Below are 21,864 nucleotides of genomic sequence, written 5' to 3' on the forward strand. Positions count from 1 at the left end.
CTTGCATGGTAATGGCAAGGACTGTTGAGGGGTTAAATGTGGAAAGAATGTTAATGTTTTCTGCTTGAGCCGTAAGAACAGTTAGAGCATGGGGCATGGTGTTGTTGACAAAATTTCTTACGTTTCTGTCAGTTAGGGAGGGATTAATTGGCTTGGCGTACAATGGAAGGCTGACTTTGTATAATGAGTATTAATTGGTTGGGAGGTTGAATCGCAAGGGTGTGGTCCCTTTGAGAAACGTAAAGTTACGTCATGGCTATCGGTTTGAATAGAAGGCTGGCAAAGAACTCTTGGTATGGGATTCTGTTTTGTGCCAGAGCCGTCATTATAGATATGCCTCTTTAATGCTTGTACTCACTCGAAGGGTTACCACTAAGGGCTAACCCTTTTCATGAATGAAAATCTTAAATCTTCTTTATTAAAACTCTCCATATGCAAACACACTTATTGAAAATAATTTTGTTTTTTTTTTCAAATCAACACCATTACTACTTAGAAACAATGATACAATGATGCAAAAGCTAATAACAAAAGATTTAAGTTATAAAAAAAATCATCATTATAATTATCTACTCATACACACAAATGCACACAAATAAATAAATAAAAAAAATGGAGACAAAATTATTTTGAGTTTTGATGAGTTTTTTCCTTTTTTAAATTGGTGTGGTTGCTGCGAAAGGATGCTGAAGCCTCCATAGTTGTAATCTTAAAGATGTACGGGTGGTACACGACTGTTGCAAAAGCTCCAACAAAAGTACCAATCCAGATTTAATTTAATTGGTGCAAATTAGTAATATAATTCATTACATTTAATGTTTCTAACTTTTATTCCATCTTTTATGAACCCAATTTCATCTTGTTTTTGCTTTGATCATTCTTCTGAGAAACCAAATGCAACCACAGGGCTTCTAACTTGATGCACCCCATCTTCCCAGATCAAAGAACCGGAAACCATGTTGTCATCAACCTTTGCTGTGACTGTCACGACAAAAGATTTCTTCTGACCCAGAGACTTGAATGAAAGAACCCTTGGTTGAACATGGATTTCAAGTCCTCGAGGAGCCTGCACTACTGCCTTGTAAATGGAAACAGCTGGTCCAACATTTGTCACTATCCTGTGAAAGATTCGCTTGGTAGATTTTCCAAGGCTAGCAGATAAAGCAAAAGAAGGGTAGTTTAGATCCCATGCAGTTCCATTTATTGCTTCAGAACAGCTGCTTCTATCTCCAGTAACAAGTCTAAGAGTTTTAGTACTGTATCCTTGTCCGCACAAAAATTTAACGTAATCTATCTCCCCAGCATCATAAACCAATCCTGGACTAAGGGCGAATGAAGGGGCCAGATGACCAGACCCAAATGCAAACTCGGCATCGGTGTTGGTCTCAACACTTAATGGAACAGCTGCAGAAGCAGGACAGAACAGTTATGTGTAAAGCTTCAGAATAGTTAACTTTGAGTTGTCTTGAACCAATGCCCTATGTCAGACGCATTTGGCCTAGGTTGTCTGATTCGAGTATATTATTTTTTCATTAAGTGAAGTGAAGAGTCCGTGTATCATAGCCAATACCTGTAGTCATTAGAGCAGACTTAATAGCAGCAGGTGACCATGTTGGATTAAATGACTTGATGTAGGCTGCTGCAGCTGTTGCATGTGGGCAAGACATGGATGTGCCAGAGATAATGTTGTAAGAAACTACCCTATCGTCCCCTTCAACTCCTGTTATAGTGGTCCCTTGAGACCAGGCCGCCAAAATGTCAACTCCTGGTGCTGTTAAGTCAGGCTGCAGACGGAGAAATTAAGAAGGAATTCAGGTCCACAAGAAAGAGGCTGATACATTGGATAGAAAACAGAGAAAAGTCATTTCGTTTACCTTGAGAATGTCCTTCGTAATAGGGTTTGGCCCCCTGGATGAAAATGAAACTACCCATGGGGCCAATTCATCCTTTACTTGAATACTTTTGAATATTGTTGCTGTTGGTTTTCTATTGAAACAATAAAAGAAAAATAATGTAATTATTTCTCTAATCTGTAAAGGACTTTCACAGTTTCACCAAGGAATTATGGGTCAGATTTAAAAAAAAGTAAAAGAAAAAGAAAAAACCTTGTTGTGTTCAGGTAGCTTGAAACTTCACTTCCATCATCCGAGCCCAAGCAAGAAACAGGTAAGGGGAAATTGAAGGCGGAATCCAGGTAATCTTGCATCACAGCACCAACAGCTCCTGCAGCTATTGCACCTTCCCCATAACTTACCTCATCACAAAGAACAATTTTTCCTTCTACTAAGGTCTCATCCAGTGAGTCTTCCGAGCAATACCTGCGTTTATATGTTGAGCAATTATAAATCACATTCGAAATCAAATACTTTTAGCTACCAAAATCCAATAGAAATTGAATTATAAAAAGACTGAAGAAGAATCAACTTCAAGATTTGTGTAATCTTTATATTACCTGGATTGGGAGCTATCATATCCTTTTTTAGTGTTTGGGGCATCTCCACCATATATCAGAGGGTACATCTTGTCTTTGAGTTCAATAGTATTTATAGAGACTCCCTAGTGCAGAAAAGGAATAATCATACATTATAATTAGCACAAGCTTTTGGTCAATCAGAAGTTAATTTGTGGAGAAAAAGAAATGAGCTTTCTCACCTCATAGATTTCACCATTACCCAGTTTCACCTGAGTGACAAACTTTCTATCTATGGAACTAGCAGCCACTGAGAGAGACCAAGGTGATACGTTCGTGATTGTTGCAAGAGCAGGGCCTGTGTTACCAGCAGAGTTCGATGTAAGTATTCCATTCTTCATTGAATGGAAAGCTCCAATAGCAATGGTATCATCGAAATAATTCACAGCAATGGACCCTCCGACTGAAATAGAGATTATGTCAACCCCATCAGCAATTGCATCATCAAATGCTGCAAGAATGTCTTCATCAGGGCAACCATCAGACCAGCATATCTTGTACACAGCAATACGAGCTGAGGGAACCCCTCCGCGAGCTGTCCCTGAGGCCAGGCCGAACAAGCTTGCCTTGCTAACCAAGGCACCGGCTGCTGTGGATGATGTATGAGTCCCATGTCCTTCTGAGTCTCTTGGTGATTGGAAATCATCTGGACCAAAGGTTCCATCAGCCCTATAGTATCGAGCTCCGATGATTTTACTGAAGAAATTGCAAAAAATTGTTAAAATCAATCAGGATTTCAATGCTTTTTAATTATGTGTGTCTGTTAAGGTACCACGCTTAATTAAATTCTATCTATTACTTGTTGCAAGTGAAATTTGATGACTCTTGGCAGGTTCCTTTCCATTTCTTTGGAGGTGAACCAAATCCTTCATCATTAAAACTTTCAGATTCTGGCCAAATCCCAGTGTCTAGCATTCCAATAATTATATCACTTTCACGATTTCTTCTTCCAACATTTTGGGAGAAGCCCATGAAATCCCATGATCTTGTTGTGTGGAGCTGCTTCCTTTGACTTGGGAACACAGACACAACCCCTTCCGTGCCTGAACAAATTACAAATTCCATTGTCATCTTTGTTTTTTCTTTTAATTTTTAATAACCCTCAATGATAATCTAATTGAAGAATTATGCTAACATACTGGCCAATTTCTGCGCCTCGTCTTTGGTCAACTTGGCAACAAATCCATTGAAGCTCCTGTGGTAGCTGTGGAGCAAAGAGTTTGATCCACCACTGTTGAAAATGCAATGCATAAGGGGAGTTAGAGTCTTCATTAACCTCAATTCTTATCTATAGATATCATCGAATTTGATTGTTGGGCAAGAATCCTAATTCGGCTGCATGCCATTTCTTGTTGTTGTTCATTTTTCAAGTACTGATTTTTCATTGAATTATCTTTTGATTGTGGACTTCTTGCTCCTTTAAAAGTGCCATTAGAATGCTACTAAAATCTGTGATAAACCTGCCAAGAACTTCCTCCAGGATGTTACTGTGAAGCGTTGCTGCAGAGAATTCTCCACTTGGACGATCACCCATATATACGATATAGACCTGCAACTTCAACAATTAATCTCCTGGCACAGTGCTCATATATAGCAGGAGCTAATGAAAATTCAAAGAAAATATTTGTAAGCAGGGGCCTAGGAAAACAATTTACGTGCCTTTCGATCATCATCAGATGCTGCCTGGCTGCTAATGAGCGTATAAAAAGTGAAGATGTAGAGAAAAAGCCATGACAATGGAGAGGACTGGGTTGCCATTGGAAACCAAGGTCGGATGCTTTGAGAGACTGTCCTTGCCTTATATGATTTTTACAACAATATGGGATTTATATAAGTTGGAACTTAAGACTATTTTCTCTTTTTTAGATCAAATTCCTTTCAGATTTCACAAACGGCTAAGTATTGTTAAACTCGCCAGGAAAAGCAAGCCGTCCAAAGTTTGCGGTGTCAACAATGTTCTTGTTTCCGATGCTTGGTTTTCCGATTGTAAGCATATCCAAAACCAGGTTCCTTCATGATTTTGCTTGTTGTGGGAATGATACTAAAGAATAGAGGGGAACCCCATACAAACAGAACAGAGGGGCCCGACTAGAAATGAAGCCCAGGATCTCTGTCTGTAATCTGGCTTACAAAAATGACAGCCAGAATCAACCTGATGGCCATACAAGAGCATATTCCTGTCACAACTGCTGTTAGTTTTATCATGTAATTTGGATTTTAATTTTAAAAATTAATTAATTGCTCTCCTGTCACAACTGATTAGTTCATACTTGGATCAAATTAATTCATCTGTGATTACCTTTTTCAAAATTTACATAAATTAATGAAAAAAATTTCATAATTTTGAATTTAAAACTTATTCGATGAAAATTTAATTGATCACAAAAGTCAAATAAAAACAAATAAATTAAGATGGGGAGTGTACTTCTATAAGAATGCTCTTGATAAATTCTTTCCTTCGGATGCCTAAAAACCATAACTAGCTAGAACAAAAAGAAGGGAAAAATTATATTATTTTCTATTTGGAAAAATGTTTGTTTCGATCTAATTCTTTACTTTTTAGTCAAAATTTTGACTTTAAAATTATATGATCAGTGAATTTCATGTACGGACGATAATTTCTGTAACAATTTGGTGATTGAAAATAAGCAAGGGAGACCATTTTATAAGTTGGAAATGCTGATATAAGAGAATGAGAGAGAGTAGTAATTACTTTTCATAGGTTGGAAGTTTTTTGGCTAATTTCTCTAATTTATGCCTCAAATATTATTCTTTAATGTACAATGACTTACTTGATCAGTTCAATGAATACAGAAGCATTAGCAAAATCACCATTATATGTTTAAATATTAGAAAATGAAAAATAGAATAATCAGTGATAGCTTTCAATGTACATTTTTCTTTTTTGCATTTGGCATTGGTTTAATACATTGCATTTGCCTTGGTTTTCTTATTCAACAATAACATGCACACACATATATAGATGAGCAGCACTATTTGTATTCCCTTGTTTTATTGATGGTGTGGCTGAAAGCAGTAAAGTGAATGGGAAGGCCATTACCTAATAGGCCACGATAGGACTCCTCACTTTATGGACACCATCATCCCAAACCAAAGCACCAGAGACTATGGAGGGAAGAGCAACCTTTGCTGCAATTGTCACCACAAACGATTTCTTTTCTCCTATAGACTTGAAAGAGAGGACACTTGGTTTAACTTGGATGTCAAGCTCTTTGGGGGCCTTCACGATGGCCTTATAAGTAGACACTGCTGATCCAACATTTGTTACAGTCCTGTGAAAATCTCGACTGATGTGTGGTCCCGAAGGAGCAAACAATGTGAAAGAAGGGTAGTTTAGATTTGATGCAGTTCCATTTGTTGCTTTAGAACATCTGCTCTTGTCTCCGGTAACAAGTCGTATCTGTTTATCACTATAACCTTGTCCACACAAAAATTTAACATAGTCAATCTCCCCAGCATCATAGATCAGCCCAGGATTGATGGCCAACGATGGGTTTATGTTACCAGCCCCGTAAGCTAACTCCAGATCGGTATTTGTCTTAGGACTCATGGGATGTGCTGCAGAAAACAGGGAAAACAATATTGGTAAGATTATCAAGAAACATTAATGTTTGATTTCTTCTAAGAGTGCCAGAACTCATAGAAACTATCAAATAGAATGCTGGATCATATATGAAATCCGTGCCTGTTGTCATTAGAGCAGACTTGATAGCAGCAGCAGATCATGTTGGATGAAATGATTTGACATAAGCAGCTACCGCTGTCGCATGTGGGCAAGACATGGATGTGCCAGAGATTATATTGTATGGAACGACTCTCTTATCCCCTTCAACTCCTGTCACGGTGGTGGCTGGTGACCATGCTGCTAAAATGGCAGCTCCAGGAGCTGTTATGTCAGGCTGCAATAAAAATCAAAAGTCACAACAATGAAAAGTAATCAAGGCATTAAATAGTAGAACATCAGATAATCCATTTACCTCGAGAATGTCAGGTGAAATAGGATTAGGTCCTCTTGAAGAAAATGAAACTACATAGGGAGCAAGTTCATCCTTCTCCTCAGTGCTCCTAAATATTGTTGCAATTGGGTTTCTATCCAAACATGGAAAGAATGAATGCAATTAAATTAGTGAAATCATTGATCTCTTGTGAAATTTTCACCAATGAATTATGATTGTGAATTTAGTACAGATACTTTGTTGTATTCACATAGTGGAGTACATCACTTCCATCAGTCAAGTCCAGGTTGGAAACAGGAAAGGGGAAACTGTATGCAAAATCTTTGATTCCATCATCTTGGATTATAGCACCAACAGCTCCTGCATGGAATGGCCCCTCCATGTAATCCAGGTAATCACAAAGAACAATTTTTCCATTTATCAAGGTCTCATCCAAGGAGCCTGGTCAGCAATACCTGCATTTTATGATGAATTTTGTTTTATTCTCATCAGTTATATTACATATCTAGTCCCTAGCTAGTTACAGTAAAAGATCTTATTACCTGGATTCGGATGAATTGTATCCCACTTTTTTGTTCGGGGCATCTCCGCCCCAGATAAGAGGATAAAATTTTCCTTCAAGGTTGAAAGTATTTACTTTGGCGCCCTACAGGCAGAGAAGGAATTATCATATACAAATAACATTAGCATTAAGTATATTGTTAATCCAAGAAAGGGCATATCAAGATCAGTCTTTCTCGTAAAATAACAGGAAATAAGCCTGCTTACCGTAAAAACTTTACCATTGCCCAACTTCACCTTAGTTTCGAACTTTCTGTCTATGGTACTAGCACCTACCGAGAGAGACCAAGGTGAAAAGTTTACAACTGATCCATAATAAGGACCCCCATTGCCAGCTGAATTTGATGTCAGTATCCCTTTCTTCATGGAATGGAAAGCGCCAATAGCAATTGAATCCTGGAAATAGTCCGAACCAAAAAACCCTCCAACTGAAAGGGAGATTATGTCAACTCCATCAGCAATGGCATCATCAAATGCTGCAAGAATGTCTTCGTCTGCACATCCATCAAACCAACAAATTTTGTACACAGCAATTCGGGCTGAAGGAACCCCTCCACGAGCTGTCCCTGTGCGAAAGCCATATAAGCTTGCTCTGCTAACAAGGCCACCTGCAGCTATTGATGCAGTATGGCTCCCATGACCTTCTGAATCTCTTGGTGACTTAAAATCCTCTGACGGACAATCTCCATCAGCCCGGTAGTATTTAGCTCCAATTATTTTACTAAAAGATAGATTGAAAACATTTGTTAAAGACCAATCAGAATATAAGTAATTTTCATATTGTTTGTATGTTTTGTTAAGACTAGGATTATGTGCAGTTATATTTACTTGTTGCAAGTGAAATTAGATGATGTTTGACAAGTGCCCTTCCATTTTTTTGGAGGTGGACCGAATTCTTGATCACTAAAACTTTCAGATTCAGGCCAAATCCCTGTATCAAGCATTCCAATGATGATGTCACTTTCTAATGTTGTTCTTCTAGAATGTTGGGAGAAGCCAATAAAGTCCCATGACCTTGTTGTGCGGAGCTTCTTCTTTTGACTAGGGAACACAGAAACAGCCCCTTTTATCCCTGGAAGAAAAAAATCTCAATATTCATCAGCAAGGATGAGACTTCCATTTACATTTCAATCTAAATTTCTTAAACAATTATGCTAACAGACCAGCCAGCTTTTCTGCCTCTTCCTCGGTCAACTTGGCAGCAAAGCCATTGAAACTCCTTTGGTAGCTGTGCAGCAATAAGTTTGACGCACCACTGCTGAATGCAAAGTTAAATGAACCTTTAGTAAATCTGAGTGATTTAGCTATTCTTGCATGTTGCTCAACTATAGCCAGATTAAAGTTTGACAAACCTGCCAACAATTTCTTGTATCATGCTATTGTGAAGAGTTGCTGCTGAGAATTCACCCTTCGGAGGGTCACCCATGTATACAATATGGACCTGCTTCAACAAATTAAAAAAAAAAAAAAAATTAACCATTTCAATATTTAATGACCACATCATATATGAACAACCATTTTTTGAAGACTTGTTGAATACTCAGTCTGATATAGTTCCAAAAGATATGACAGGAAGCATGATAGTTTACAGCTCTAGGCCTACTGGTTCAGTATAGGATCAGGGTGCAGAATTCATGGTAAGTAGCAGATCAAAGTTGAAATGCAAAGGCCTAATATGAGTTTGAATGTATATGTGTTTTTCTTTTCATTTGAAAGAAGAAATAAGTTAGAGTAAATGCAGAAGAAACTTATATGCCTTTCGATCATCTGATGCCCCATGGCAGCTAACAAGCATGCTGCAAGCAAAGCTGATTAGCATGAGCCATGGCAAAGTAGAAGCCTGGATTGCCATTGGAGAGTTCTGATATTTGCGATGGACTGGCCAGTGTCCAAACATGGGCTTTATATACTCAGTGAATGTACTGGGAAAGTAGGAATCTGCTTAGCTATTACCGCCAACAAACAAAAGCCTACAACTCCAGCATTTACTATGTTCTTGTTGCAAAGCTTAGTTGCATAAAGAAAATGGATCTTCACATCTTGGGGTGATGTCGAAAGGACACAAAATCAACTACAGATGCAGACATATGGCTTACAAAAAGATTTAGGGGGTACAATTTTCTCTCTTCTTGTTTGGATCTTAGGAAAAATTCAAAGAGAAAAATCCATATTATGTCTTGGAATTACTAGCTGTCTTAAAAGTGGTAGCTCTTCTGCCTAAAGTGTTACATTGTCCTTAGCTAGTACAAGACATAGGACTACTGTCTTGGGATTTCAGCTTGGTTTGGTGTTTCTGGCAACATCCCAACTTCAGAGAATGTCATCAACATAAACTTAATTAAACCATAAATTGTGCCTGAAAGATGTAATAAATATCTTAAAGTAATGAAAACCATAGTCATAATAGTATCACCATTTAATATTCTTTTTTTTTTCAAAAAAACATTTAATATTCTAGCTGGTTAGGCTTGAGTATGTAGATAAAGGATTGAACATTTGCAATTCATTGAGATTTTTATTTTTTCAATAATTTAAATCTTTTAATGCATTTGACTACTATTTTAATTTAATAAAATATTTTGAATAAAAAGAATAGTTCAAAACATTAAATAACTAGAAACTAATTAATGTACTAAATTAATTCTATTTACAAAATTTTTAGAAAAAAATACTTAAATATTTTCATTATTATAAATTCAACACTAAATATTTCACAAAAACTTTATACTAAAAAAAATTAAGTCAAAATTGATGGAGAAAAATACGAATACAATTTTTGCACATATTGATCTATTTCTATATTCATCTTGTCAGCTTTCTTTATAGAAAACTCATAGTTTAATGGTTGTAATTAAACAAAAATCAATAGAATTTCTTTTAGAATATATATATATATTATAATCATATTAATTAGGAATACCAATATATTAATCAAATACCAAATATAAAATTATGTGTTTTGCTCATATTGATCTAAGTAATATCAGTATTGCATCAATTGTTTAGTAATGAGGAAATACTCAGCCTTTTAAAGAAGTAGTGTATGAAATAAGCACTGGTTTTCCACTTTTTTTTTCAGCAAATGCATAAAATTTAGGATATAGTTTTCAAACTACATGAAAGCAATTGCATTTACATTCAATTGGTTGCATGTAAGATTCACTCACTGTGTACATTGAAGCTAAAAGAGTAGTAAATACATATAACAAACAAATAAGAGGATGAAAATAAGTTTGATCTTCTTCAAAAATTCATTTGATTAAGGAAGCATAACCAACAATAGGGCTCCTCACTTGATGCAGGCCATCATCCCAGATCAAAGAACCAGATTTCATGGAGTTACCAACTTCAGCTCTAACAGTCACAACAAAGGATTGCTTCTGGCCAAGAGTGTTGAAAGAAAGTACACTTGGTTGAACTTGGCTTATAAGCCCTGGTGTAGCCTTAACAACTGCCTTGTAAGTTGACACAGCTGATCTAACATTTGTTACTGTCCTGTGAAAGACTCCGGTGATGGATTTTCCAGGAGTAGCAGATAAGGCAAAGGAAGGGTAGTTTAGATCCCACACGGTTCCATTTGTTTCTTCGGAACAGCTGCTATTATTCCCAGTTATAAGCTGTAGATATTTAGGACTATATCCTTGTCCACACAAAAATGCAATATAATCAATCTCCCCAGCATCATATATCAATCCAGGTTGGGCTGCTAGTGCAGGATTTATGTGTCCTGCCCCAAATGCAAACTCACTATCGATGTTATTCTCAGAAGTCATAGGAAAAGCTGCAAAAGAATATGGAAATTTCGATGGTTTAGACTTAGAATGTGAGAATTCAAAAGCCTGTTAGATGAACATAGTTAAGGACTATTAACTTCCCGTTCGAAAATGAGAAATTTCCAAGATGCAACTCTTGATATTGCTTAAAATCTAATACCTGTTGTCATTAGAGCAGACTTAATAGCAGCAGGAGACCATGTTGGATGAAATGACTTCACATAAGCAACCGCCCCAGTTGCATGTGGACAAGACATAGATGTGCCAGAAATAATATTGTATGGTACTACTCTTGTGTCATCTTCAGTTTCTGTGACAGTAGTAGCTTCTGACCATGCGGCCAAAATGTTAACCCCAGGTGCTGTAAGATTAGGCTGCATCAAATTAAGCAATCAGAACCTCGGAAGAAGGCAATTGAACAGACGATGGAGAAACTTATTTTCATTTACCTTGAGAATGTCTGCTGCAATAGGGTTAGGCCCTCTAGATGAAAATGAAACGACGAACGGGGCAAATTGATTATTTTCTTCGATGCTCTTGTATATTGTCGCAGTTGGCGTTCTGATCAAAACATGAAAGTAATGTAACTAAATTAATAACAATTAACCACTAAGTAAATTATGAATATTGTATAGAGAAATGGTAAATACTCTGTTGTGCTCAAATAGCTTAGAACAGTTCTTCCATCATCCATGTTCAAGTTGGCAAGAGGAAGAGGGTAGCTGAATGCATAGTCTTTGTTTCCTTCATCCAGAAATACCGCACCAACAGCTCCTGCCTCCGTTGTGCCTTCGTCATCACTGGAATATTCGCAAAAAACAATTTTTCCTTTCACTAAGGTTTCGTTCAATGACCCTGGCAAGCAATACCTGCAATCCGTAATGAATTTTGTGGCATTAAGATGGCATTCACATTCATTCAATTTGTAGCATAAGTTTTGAATCTGTTATACATATATAAAACAACACAAAATAAAAGATCATCTGCAGTTTTCATACTACCTGGAATCTTCGGAAGTGAAACCTTCTGAGATGTTTGGAGCATCTCCACCGTAGATGAAAGGGTACATTTTTCCCTTGAGATCAAATGTATTTATGGAGTTTCCCTACATGTAGAAAATTAAGGTATAATCATACATACATACATACATATATATATATATATATATATATATATATATATATATATTATTGGTCAATTCAACAGCTGGCAAAAATGAACCCCATTACCTCATAAATCTCACCATTGCCCAATTTCACCCTTGTCACGAACTTTCTGTCTATGGTACTAGCAGCCACAGATAGAGAACAAGGTGAAACGTTCACAATCGATGAAGGATCAGGACCGCCATTACCAGCAGAGTTGGATGTCAGGATCCCATTCTTCATTGAATGGAAAGCACCAATAGCAATCGAGTCATCAAAGTAATCGGATGCAAAGGAACCCCCAACTGAAAGAGAGATTATGTCTACACCATCGGCAATTGCATCGTCAAATGCTGCGAGAATGTCTGCATCATTGAACCATCAGACCAACAAATTTTGTACACAGCAATGCGGGCAGAAGGAACCCCTCCGCGAGCCGTGCCTTTGGCAAGGCCATATAAGCTTGCCTTGCTAACTGAGCCACCTGCAGCAGTTGATGCAGTATGACTCCCATGACCTTTGGCGTCTCTTGGAGATTTAAAATCATCTGGACTGAACTCTCCATCAGCCCGGTAGTATCTAGCTCCAATTATTTTTCTGAAAGAGACTACAACATTGTTAAGATCAATTTCAGGATTTAATAAGTGATTGTTCATGTATGTCAAGGTTATGTTGAATTCCATTTACTTGTTGCAAGTGAAATTGGAAGACTTTTGGCAAGTGCCCTTCCATTTTGCTGGAATTGGACCAAATCCTGTGTCATTAAAACTTTCAGATTCTGGCCAAATCCCTGTGTCAAGCATCCCAACAACAATATCGCTTTCAATAACTGATCTTTCCACTTTTCTGCTGGAAAAGCCCATGAAGTCCCATGACCTTGATGTGTGGAGCTGCTTCTTTTGACTTAGGAACACAGATACAACCCCTTCCTTATTGGAAAAATATTGAGTGTAAGGTTACTAACAAAATTAAGGAGAAATAGGAGTTCTTTCCTTAATTTCACCTAAAAATAATATTCTCTTAAAGAATTATCTCAAAATCAAACACCTCTCAGTTTCTGTGCCTCCTTCTTGGTCAACTTGGCTGCAAATCCATTGAAGCTCCTCTTGTAGCTGTAGAGCAAAGCATCTGATGCAGCACTGTTGAATGCAATTCATAAAGTTAGAAGTCTTTGGTAAATCAAAATTGGACAGAAGCTTACCATTCAAATGCTGGAATAATGAATGACAAACCTGGGAACAACATCTTGAAGCATGCTGGTGTGAAGGCTTGGAGCTGAGAAGTCACCCTTTGGAAGGTCACCCATGTAAACAATGTAGACCTGGTTCAACAAAACAACTAGAGATATTAAAATGAATCCTAATTTGTAAAAATCAATCAAATCAACTCAGATTTCACGATAGGGAACACAGCTCTAACTGTCCCTTTAGTACAAAGTTCATCAAAAAACTAAAAAAACAAGAACAATGTAGTTGCCTGTCTGTCATCAGAGGCTCCATGGCAGCCAACAAGAACACTACCAGTGAAACAGATAACCATAAGCCATGCCAAAGGAGAAGTCTGGACCGCCATTGGCGAGTTCTGTAGCTAGATATTGCAATAACTCATAGCACTGAAAGGGGCTTTATATAAGTATTGATTAATTGTACAATGAATAAGCTCCATGGCATTAATTACTGCAAACAAAATAAGCATTGTTAAGCTCGCCAATGGAAGAAAGGTGTCAATGGCCTGCTTTTACTGATTATGAAACATTTATTTCTGCCAAAAGTGCTGATCACAAGAAAACTTATTAAACAGTTCAATTTGTCTCATATGATTGGCATTTGAATTGAACCATTCAAAACCTATATGTAGTACATATTGTTTGACTTTTAAGTACTTTAATGGGTGGATATGTACTCTTGCTCTTGCATGAAACATTTCTCAAGTACATATTCATCCTGCTCTTAACTCTTATGCATTGATTTCTCCTTTCTTTTTTCAATTAAGGCCTTCAATTTTTTCCTTCACGAGTTAAACGTTCTAACTTGAGAAATTTCATCAACATAAACTTAAAGGAGACAAATTTTGTCTGAAAGGATGGGATGAACATCTTATAATAACAAAAACCATGATCAGAATATTAATAAAATTAATCAATGTTGTTTGATAAACCATTAAAACTTTGCAATTAAATTTTCTGTTTATATATTGGAAAGCACCTTATTTTGGGATTTGATTTTGTAAAGAATTAATATTTAACAAAAAAAATATGAAGGCCAAGTATCAAAGAAAGGAAATTATACTGAGTTTTCACACCAAGAAAATTGATAAAACCAAGGGAACATGACATTAAGTCAAAATTGATGGAGAAAATTATAATTATATATTAATTCTAACGCATAGTAACTCAATTCAATAAATATATTATCCTTTATATAAATTTTATAGTGTAATGGTTGTGTCTAATTAGGCAAAATCAACAGAATTTCTTTTTCTTGATATATTCATTTAGACAATCATATTTAGGAAAATATAAAAAAAAAGATTATGGTATGGCTAATTTATACCAACATTATATTGTAGACAATTATTTACTAAGTAATTAGGTACTAATTTTTATGAGAATTACTTTTCCAACTTTTCTTGATCAACAAATATATGCAATACACAAATTTAGGCTAACATTACACTTTGCACTTTCTCTCATTTTATTTTTCCATGTTCATACATGAAACACAATTGCATGATTGCATATAAGATTCACTAATTAAGTTGATGAAATTGAAGGAGTGAATACAATAAATAAACAGATGGTTAAATTTATTTTCTTCCTTGGGATGTTGTTCATTCGAACAAGGAAGCATAAGCAACAATAGGGCTCCTCACTTGATGCAGGCCATCATCCCAGGTCAAAGAACCAGAAATCATGGAGTTTCCAACTTCAGCTCCAACAGTCACAACAAAGGATTGCTTTTGCCCAAGAGACTTGAAAGAAAGTACACTTGGTTGAACTTGGATTATAAGCCCCGGTGGAGCCTTGACGATTGACTTGTAAGTTGACACAGCTGATCCAACATTTGTTACTGTCCTGTGAAAGACTCTGGTGATGGATTTTCCAGGAGTAGCAGATAAGGCGAAGGAAGGGTAGTTTAGATCCCACACTGTTCCATTTGTTTCTTCGGAGCAACTGCTGTTATTCCCAGTTATAAGCTTTAGATATGTAGGGCTATATCCTTGTCCACACAAAAATTTAATGTAATCTATCTCCCCAGCGTCGTATATCAATCCAGGTTGAGCTGCTAGTGCAGGATTTATATGACCTGCCCCATATGCAAACTCACCTTCGATGTTGTTCTTAGCACTCATTTGAAAAGCTGCAAAAGAATTATGGAAATTTTGACTGATTAGACTAAGAATGTGAGAATTCAAAAGCCAACTTCCCGTTTCAAGCTGCAACTATTGATCTTGAATTAAAAACTAATACCTGTTGTCATTAGAGCAGACTTAATGGCAGCAGGAGACCATGTTGGATGGAATGACTTAACATAAGCAGCAGCCCCGGTTGCATGTGGGCAAGACATGGATGTGCCAGAGATTATATTGTATGGAACTATTCTGTTATCATATTCAGTTTCTGTGATAGAGGTAGCTTCCGACCATGCAGCTAGAATGTCAACCCCAGGTGCTGTAAGATCAGGCTGCATCAACAAAGAAACGAAACAATTAGAACTGAGAAAGAGGCTAAGGCAATCACAAACAGAAGTTGGAGAAATATATTTCATTTACTTTGAGAATGTCTGCTGTGACAGGGTTAGGTCCTCTTGATGAAAATGAAACAACGTATGGGGCGAACTCGTTACTTTCAACGTAAGACTTGAATATTGTTGCAGTTGGGTTTCTGTTCAAACATGACAGTCATGAAACCAAATTAATGATGTTCAGTAATACTAATTAAAGGTTTTTACAAATAAATATTTTCAGTACAGATGACAGTAAATACTCTGTTGTGTTCACGTAGTTGAAAACAACTCTTCCATCATCCATGTTCAAGTTGGAAAGAGGTAGAGGGTGACTGGAAACATAATCTTTGTTTCCTCCATACTGGTATACCGCACCAACAGCGCCTCCTCCTTCGATTGGACCATCCCTATCACTGTCATAGTCACAGAAAACGATTTTTCCTTTCACTAAGGTTTCGTTCAATGTTCCTGCTAAGCAATACCTGCATTCCAAAGCAAATTTGTGGCATCAAGATATAATTCAATGATCCTGGCAAGCAATACCTGCATTCGAAAACAAATTTCTGCAGTCTTTATACACTACCTGGAATCCTCGGAAGTAAAACCTTGTGAGGTATTTGGAGCAACTCCACCAAAGATGAAAGGGTACATTTTCTCCTTGAGATCAAATGTGTTGATTGAGGTTCCCTACAGGTACAAAATTATAGGTATAACAATCACGTAAATGAATTACTGGTCAATTTAAGAGTTGGAAAATGAGTAGCTGATATGGACCTGCTTACCTCATAGATCTCACCGTTACCCAGCTTCACCTTAGTCACAAACTTTCTATCTATGGTACTGGCAGCCACTGAAAGAGACCAAGGTGAAAAGTTATCAATTGATGCAGGATCAGGACCACTATTACCAGCAGAGTTGGATGTCAGGACCCCATTCTTCATCGAATGGAAAGCTCCAATAGCAATTGAATCGTGAAAATACTCGGATGCAGAGGAAGCCCCAACTGAAAGAGAGATAATGTCAACACCATCGGCGATTGCGTCATCAAATGCTGCGAGAATGTCTGCATCATAGCAACCATCAGACCAACAAATCTTGTACACAGCAATGCGGGCAGATGGAACCCCTCCGCGAGCCGTGCCTTTGGCAAGCCCATATAAGCTTGCCTTGCTAACTAAGCCACCTGCAGCTGTTGAAGCAGTATGACTCCCATGACCTTCGGCGTCCCTTGGAGACTTAAAATCATCTGGACTAATTACTCCATCAGCCCGGTAGTATCTAGCTCCAATTATTTTTCTGAAAGGGATTACATCATTGTTAATATACCAATCAGGATTTAGTAAATGACTTGTATATGAGGATGTGTACGTTATGGCAAGGTTATGTGCAGTTATGTTTACTTGTTGCAAGTGAAATTGGAAGACTTTTGGCAAGTGCCCTTCCATTTTGCTGGAAGTGGACCAAATCCTCTGTCATTAAAACTTTCAGATTCTGGCCAAATCCCTGTGTCAAGCATCCCAACAACAACATCGCTTTCAATAACTGATCTTTCCACTTTTCTGCTGGAAAAGCCCATGAAGTTCCATGACCTTGTTGTGTGGAGCTGCTTCTTTTGACTTAGGAACACAGACACAACCCCTTCCTTTCCTGGAAAATAATTAAGTCCATGGTTACTAACAAAAATAATAATTTCTTAAAGAATTATCTCAAAGTCAAACACCTCTCAGTTTCTGTGCCTCCTTATTGGTCAACTTGGCTGCAAATCCATTGAAGCTCCTGTGGTAGCTGTAGAGCAAAGCATCTGATGCAGCGCTGTTGAATGCAAATCATAGATAAAGTTAGAAGTCTTTGGTAAATCAAAATTGGACAGAAGCTTGCCATTCAAATGCTAGAATAATGAATGACAAACCTGGGAACAACATGTTGAAGCATGTTGGTGTGAAGCCTTGAAGCCGAGAAGTCACCCTTTGGAAGGTCACCCATGTAAACAATGTAGAGCTGGTTCAACAAAACAATTTGTAAATCAACCAAATCAGCTCCGATTTCATGACAGGGAACATAACTCTAGCTTTCCTTTTAATACAAAGTTGAAGTGCATCAAAAAACTCAAAAAACAAGCCAATAAAAAGAATGTATTTGCCTGTCTGTCATCAGAGGCTCCATGGCAGCCAACAAGCATACTACTAGTGAAACAAATAACCATAAGCCATGCCAAAGGAGAAGTCCGGACCGCCATTGTCGAGTTCTGTATCTAGATATTGCAATAACCCATAGCACTGAAAGGGGCTATATATAAGTATCGATTTAATTGGACAATGAATAAACTCCATGGCATTAATTTCTGTGAGTAAAATAAATACTAATGTGTTTTCAAAATAAAAAATTATGTCTCTTCGTCTACAAAGTTGTAAATGAAAAATTATATTTTTTCATACAAAAAGTTATGCCTATTCAATCGTCACATCAATTAAAAGGTTATATCACGTAATGTCATAGTGTGACTATTAAATTATAAGTGTTTTTTCATCTGATAAGTTATGTTTTTTGATAGAGTGACATTTAAAAAAACATCTCTAAGTCTAAAGATTATGAGATAATTGAAAAACATCACTGTTGAAAAGTTTTGATATAAAAAATTATCTTTTCGTATTATAATTCAAATGTTATATCTTATATAATGAATATAGTTGTTTTTTTATAAGGCAATTGTTAAAATAATATTTTTATTCAAATGTTGTATTTTGTAATGTACAAAGGACATAGAAGTGATAATTAGGTACTAACTTTGATGAGAATTACTTTTCCACTTTTATTGGTCAACAAATAGATTCAGTACACAAATTTAGGATAATATTACTCTTTGCGTTCTCTCTCATTTTATTTTTCCATGTTCATACATGAAACACAATTGCATGATTGCAGGTAAGATTCACTATTTTTTTTTTTTTGAGGAGTAAAACTCACTAATTAAGTAGATGAAATTGAAGGAGTGAATACAAGAAATGATTAAACAGATGGTTAAATTTATTTTCTTCCTTGGGATGTTGTTCATTCGATTAAGGAAGCATAAGCAACAATGGGGCTCCTCACTTGATACAGGCCATCATCCCAGGTCAAAGAACCTGAAATCATGGAGTTTCCAACTTCAGCTCCAACAGTCACAACAAACGATTGCTTTTGCCCAAGAGACTTGAAAGAAAGTACACTTGGTTGAACTTGGATTATAAGCCCCGGTGGAGCCTTGACGACTGCCTTGTAAGTTGACACAGCTGATCCAACATTTGTTACTGTCCTGTGAAAGGCTCTGGTGATGGATTTTCCAGGAGTAGCAGATAAGGCAAAGGAAGGGTAGTTTAGATCCCACACTGTTCCATTTGTTTCTTCAGAACAACTACTGTTATTCCCAGTTATAAGCTGTAGATATGTAGGGCTATATCCTTGTCCACACAAAAATTTAATGTAATCAATCTCCCCAGCATCGTAAATCAATCCAGGTTGAGCTGCTAGTGCAGGATTTATGTGACCTGCCCCGAATGCAAACTCACCTTCGATGTTGTTCTTAGCACTCATTTGAAAAGCTGCAAAAGAATATGGAGATTCAATGGATTAGAATTGGAATGTGAGTATTCAAGAAATTATGAGAAAACTACAAGATGCAAGTCTTGATCTTGCATAAGCACTAGTACCTGTTGTCATTAGAGCAGACTTAATGGCAGCAGGAGACCATGTTGGATGGAATGACTTGACATAAGCAGCCGCCCCGGTTGCATGCGGGCAAGACATGGATGTGCCAGAGATTATATTGTATGGAACTATTCTGTTATCATATTCACTTTCTGTCACATGGGCAGCTTCTGACCATGCAGCTAAAATGTCAACCCCAGGTGCTGTAAGATCAGGCTGCATCAACAAAGAAACGAAACAATTAGAACTGAGAAAGAGGATAAGGCAATTACAAACAGAAGTTGGAGAAAATTTATTTCAATTTACCTTGAGAATGTCTGCTGTAACAGGGTTAGGTCCTCTTGATGAAAATGAAACAACGTATGGGGCGAACTCATTACTTTCAACGTCAGACTTGAATATTGTTGCAGTTGGGTTTCTGTTCAAACATGACATTCATGAAACCAAATTAATGATGTTTAATCGAACTAATTAAAAGTTAATTTCGGTACAGATGTTAGTAAATACTCTGTTGTGTTCACGTAGTTCAAAACAAATCTTCCATCATCCAAGTTCAAGTTGGAAAGAGGTAGAGGGTAACTGAAGACATAATCTTTTTTTCCTCCATACTGGAATACAGCACCAACAGCTCCTCCTTCGATTGGACCATCCCCATCACTGTCATAGTCACAGAAAACGATTTTTCCTTTGACTAAGGTTTCGTTCAATGTTCCTGGCAAGCAATACCTGCATTCGAAAACAAATATGTGGCATCAAGATATAATTCAGGTATAATTCTATGACCGTGGCAAGCAATACCTGCATTCGAAAACAAATTTCTGCAGTCTTCATACCCTACCTAGAATCCTCGGAAGTAAAACCTTGTGAGGTATTTGGAGCAACTCCACCAAAGATGAAAGGGTACATTTTCTCCTTGAGATCAAATGTGTTGATTGAGGTTCCCTACAGGTACAAAATTATAGGTATAATAATCACAAAAATACATTACTGGTCAATCTAAGAGTTGAAAAATGAGTAGCAGATATGGACCTGCTTACCTCATAGATCTCACCATTACCCAGCTTCACCTTAGTCACAAACTTTCTATCTATGGTACTGGCAGCCACTGAAAGAGACCAAGGTGAAAAGTTCACAATTGACGCAGGACGAGGACCACTATTACCAGCAGAATTGGATGTCAGGACCCCATTCTTCATCGAATAGAAAGCTCCAATAGCAATTGAATCATCAAAATAATCAGATGAAAAGAAACTCCCTACTGAAAGAGAGATTATGTCAACACCATCAGCTATTGCATCATCGAATGCTGCGAGAATGTCTACATCATAGCAACCATCAGACCAACAAATCTTGTACACAGCAATGCGGGCAGATGGAACGGCTCCGCGAACGGTCCCTTTGGCAAGGCCATATAAGCTTGCCCTGCTAGCTAAGCCACCCGCAGCTGTTGATGCAGTATGACTCCCATGACCTTCGGAGTCTCTTGGAGATATAAAATCACCTGGACTAAAATCTCCATTAGCCCGGTAATATTTAGCTGCAATTATTTTTCTGAAAAGAGATTACAACATTGTTAAGACCAATTTCAGGATTTAATAAGTGATTGTTCATGTATGTCAAGGTTATGTTGAATTCCATTTACTTGTTGCAAGTGAAATTGGAAGACTTTTGGCAAGTGCCCTTCCATTTTGCTGGAATTGGACCAAATCCTGTGTCATTAAAACTTTCAGATTCTGGCCAAATCCCAGTGTCAAGCATCCCAACAATGATATCGCTCTCAACAACTGATCTTTTCACTTTTTTTGAAAATCCCATGAAGTCCCATGACCATGATGTGTGGAGCTGCTTCTTTTGACTAAGGAACACTGACACAACTCCTTCCTTTCCTGCAATAACAAATAAAAATTAAACCAACAGTTACTAACAAAATGAAGGAGACATGGGAGTTTTTTCCAGGATTTTAACCAAAAAGATAACAATCGAAAACCTCTCAGTTTCTCAGCCTCGTCCTTGGTCAACTTGGCTGCAAATCCATTGAAGCTCCTATGATAGCTGTATAGCAAAACGTCTGATGCAGCAGGACTGTTGAATGCAATTCATCATAAATAGAGTTAGAAGTCTTGGTAAATATCCAAATTTTGCCTTAATTTGCCATTCAAACACTAGAGTAATTATTGAATGACAAACCTAGGAACAACATCTTGAAGCATGCTGGTGTGAAGGCTTGCAGCAGAGAAGTCACCCTTTGGAATATCACCCATGTAGACAATGTAGACCTGCTTCCAACAAAACAATAAACATATCAAAATCAATTCTAAAATTCTAAATCAACCAATCCGCCCATGTTTCATGCATGGCAGGAAACACAAAGCAGGCCCTTTAACAAAAAGTCCGAAATCAAAAAGCAAGCCCAAGGAAAAAAAAATTGATTGCCTGTCTATCATCAGAGGCTCCATGGCAGCAGACCAGCAAGCCAAGAGTGAAACAGAAAAGCATAAGCCATGTCAAGGGAGAAGTCTGGACTGCCAT

The 21,864-nt window shown here is 37.3% G+C and overlaps 3 protein-coding genes and 2 pseudogenes across 3 annotated transcripts; all 5 read right to left on the reverse strand.

Moving 5' to 3' along the window:
- On the reverse strand, positions 723 to 4,228 carry LOC18585990 (cucumisin). The gene is made up of 10 exons (XM_018129018.1): positions 4,130 to 4,228; positions 3,931 to 4,019; positions 3,610 to 3,701; positions 3,270 to 3,513; positions 2,653 to 3,166; positions 2,453 to 2,556; positions 2,106 to 2,318; positions 1,875 to 1,986; positions 1,571 to 1,784; positions 723 to 1,404 (listed from the first exon to the last, which is right to left on the reverse strand). The coding sequence occupies exons 1-10, from the start codon at positions 4,226 to 4,228 to the stop codon at positions 875 to 877; spliced, it is 2,211 nt and encodes a 736-aa protein (XP_017984507.1). The 3' UTR covers positions 723 to 874.
- LOC108663707 lies at positions 5,532 to 8,860 on the reverse strand (annotated as a pseudogene).
- On the reverse strand, positions 10,260 to 13,498 carry LOC18585991 (annotated as a pseudogene).
- LOC18585992 (cucumisin) lies at positions 14,596 to 17,661 on the reverse strand. The gene is made up of 9 exons (XM_018128988.1): positions 17,561 to 17,661; positions 17,372 to 17,463; positions 17,052 to 17,298; positions 16,434 to 16,947; positions 16,235 to 16,338; positions 15,912 to 16,133; positions 15,698 to 15,809; positions 15,396 to 15,609; positions 14,596 to 15,285 (listed from the first exon to the last, which is right to left on the reverse strand). The coding sequence occupies exons 1-9, from the start codon at positions 17,632 to 17,634 to the stop codon at positions 14,756 to 14,758; spliced, it is 2,109 nt and encodes a 702-aa protein (XP_017984477.1). The 5' UTR covers positions 17,635 to 17,661; the 3' UTR covers positions 14,596 to 14,755.
- Positions 18,700 to 21,864, reverse strand: LOC18585993 (cucumisin). The gene is made up of 10 exons (XM_018128987.1): positions 21,769 to 21,864; positions 21,523 to 21,611; positions 21,323 to 21,417; positions 20,978 to 21,221; positions 20,373 to 20,886; positions 20,174 to 20,277; positions 19,843 to 20,061; positions 19,642 to 19,753; positions 19,338 to 19,551; positions 18,700 to 19,229 (listed from the first exon to the last, which is right to left on the reverse strand). The coding sequence occupies exons 1-10, from the start codon at positions 21,862 to 21,864 to the stop codon at positions 18,700 to 18,702; spliced, it is 2,217 nt and encodes a 738-aa protein (XP_017984476.1).

This window comes from Theobroma cacao, chromosome 10 (genome assembly GCF_000208745.1).
Source record: "Theobroma cacao cultivar B97-61/B2 chromosome 10, Criollo_cocoa_genome_V2, whole genome shotgun sequence".
In the NCBI taxonomy this organism is placed as follows: Eukaryota; Viridiplantae; Streptophyta; class Magnoliopsida; order Malvales; family Malvaceae; genus Theobroma; species Theobroma cacao.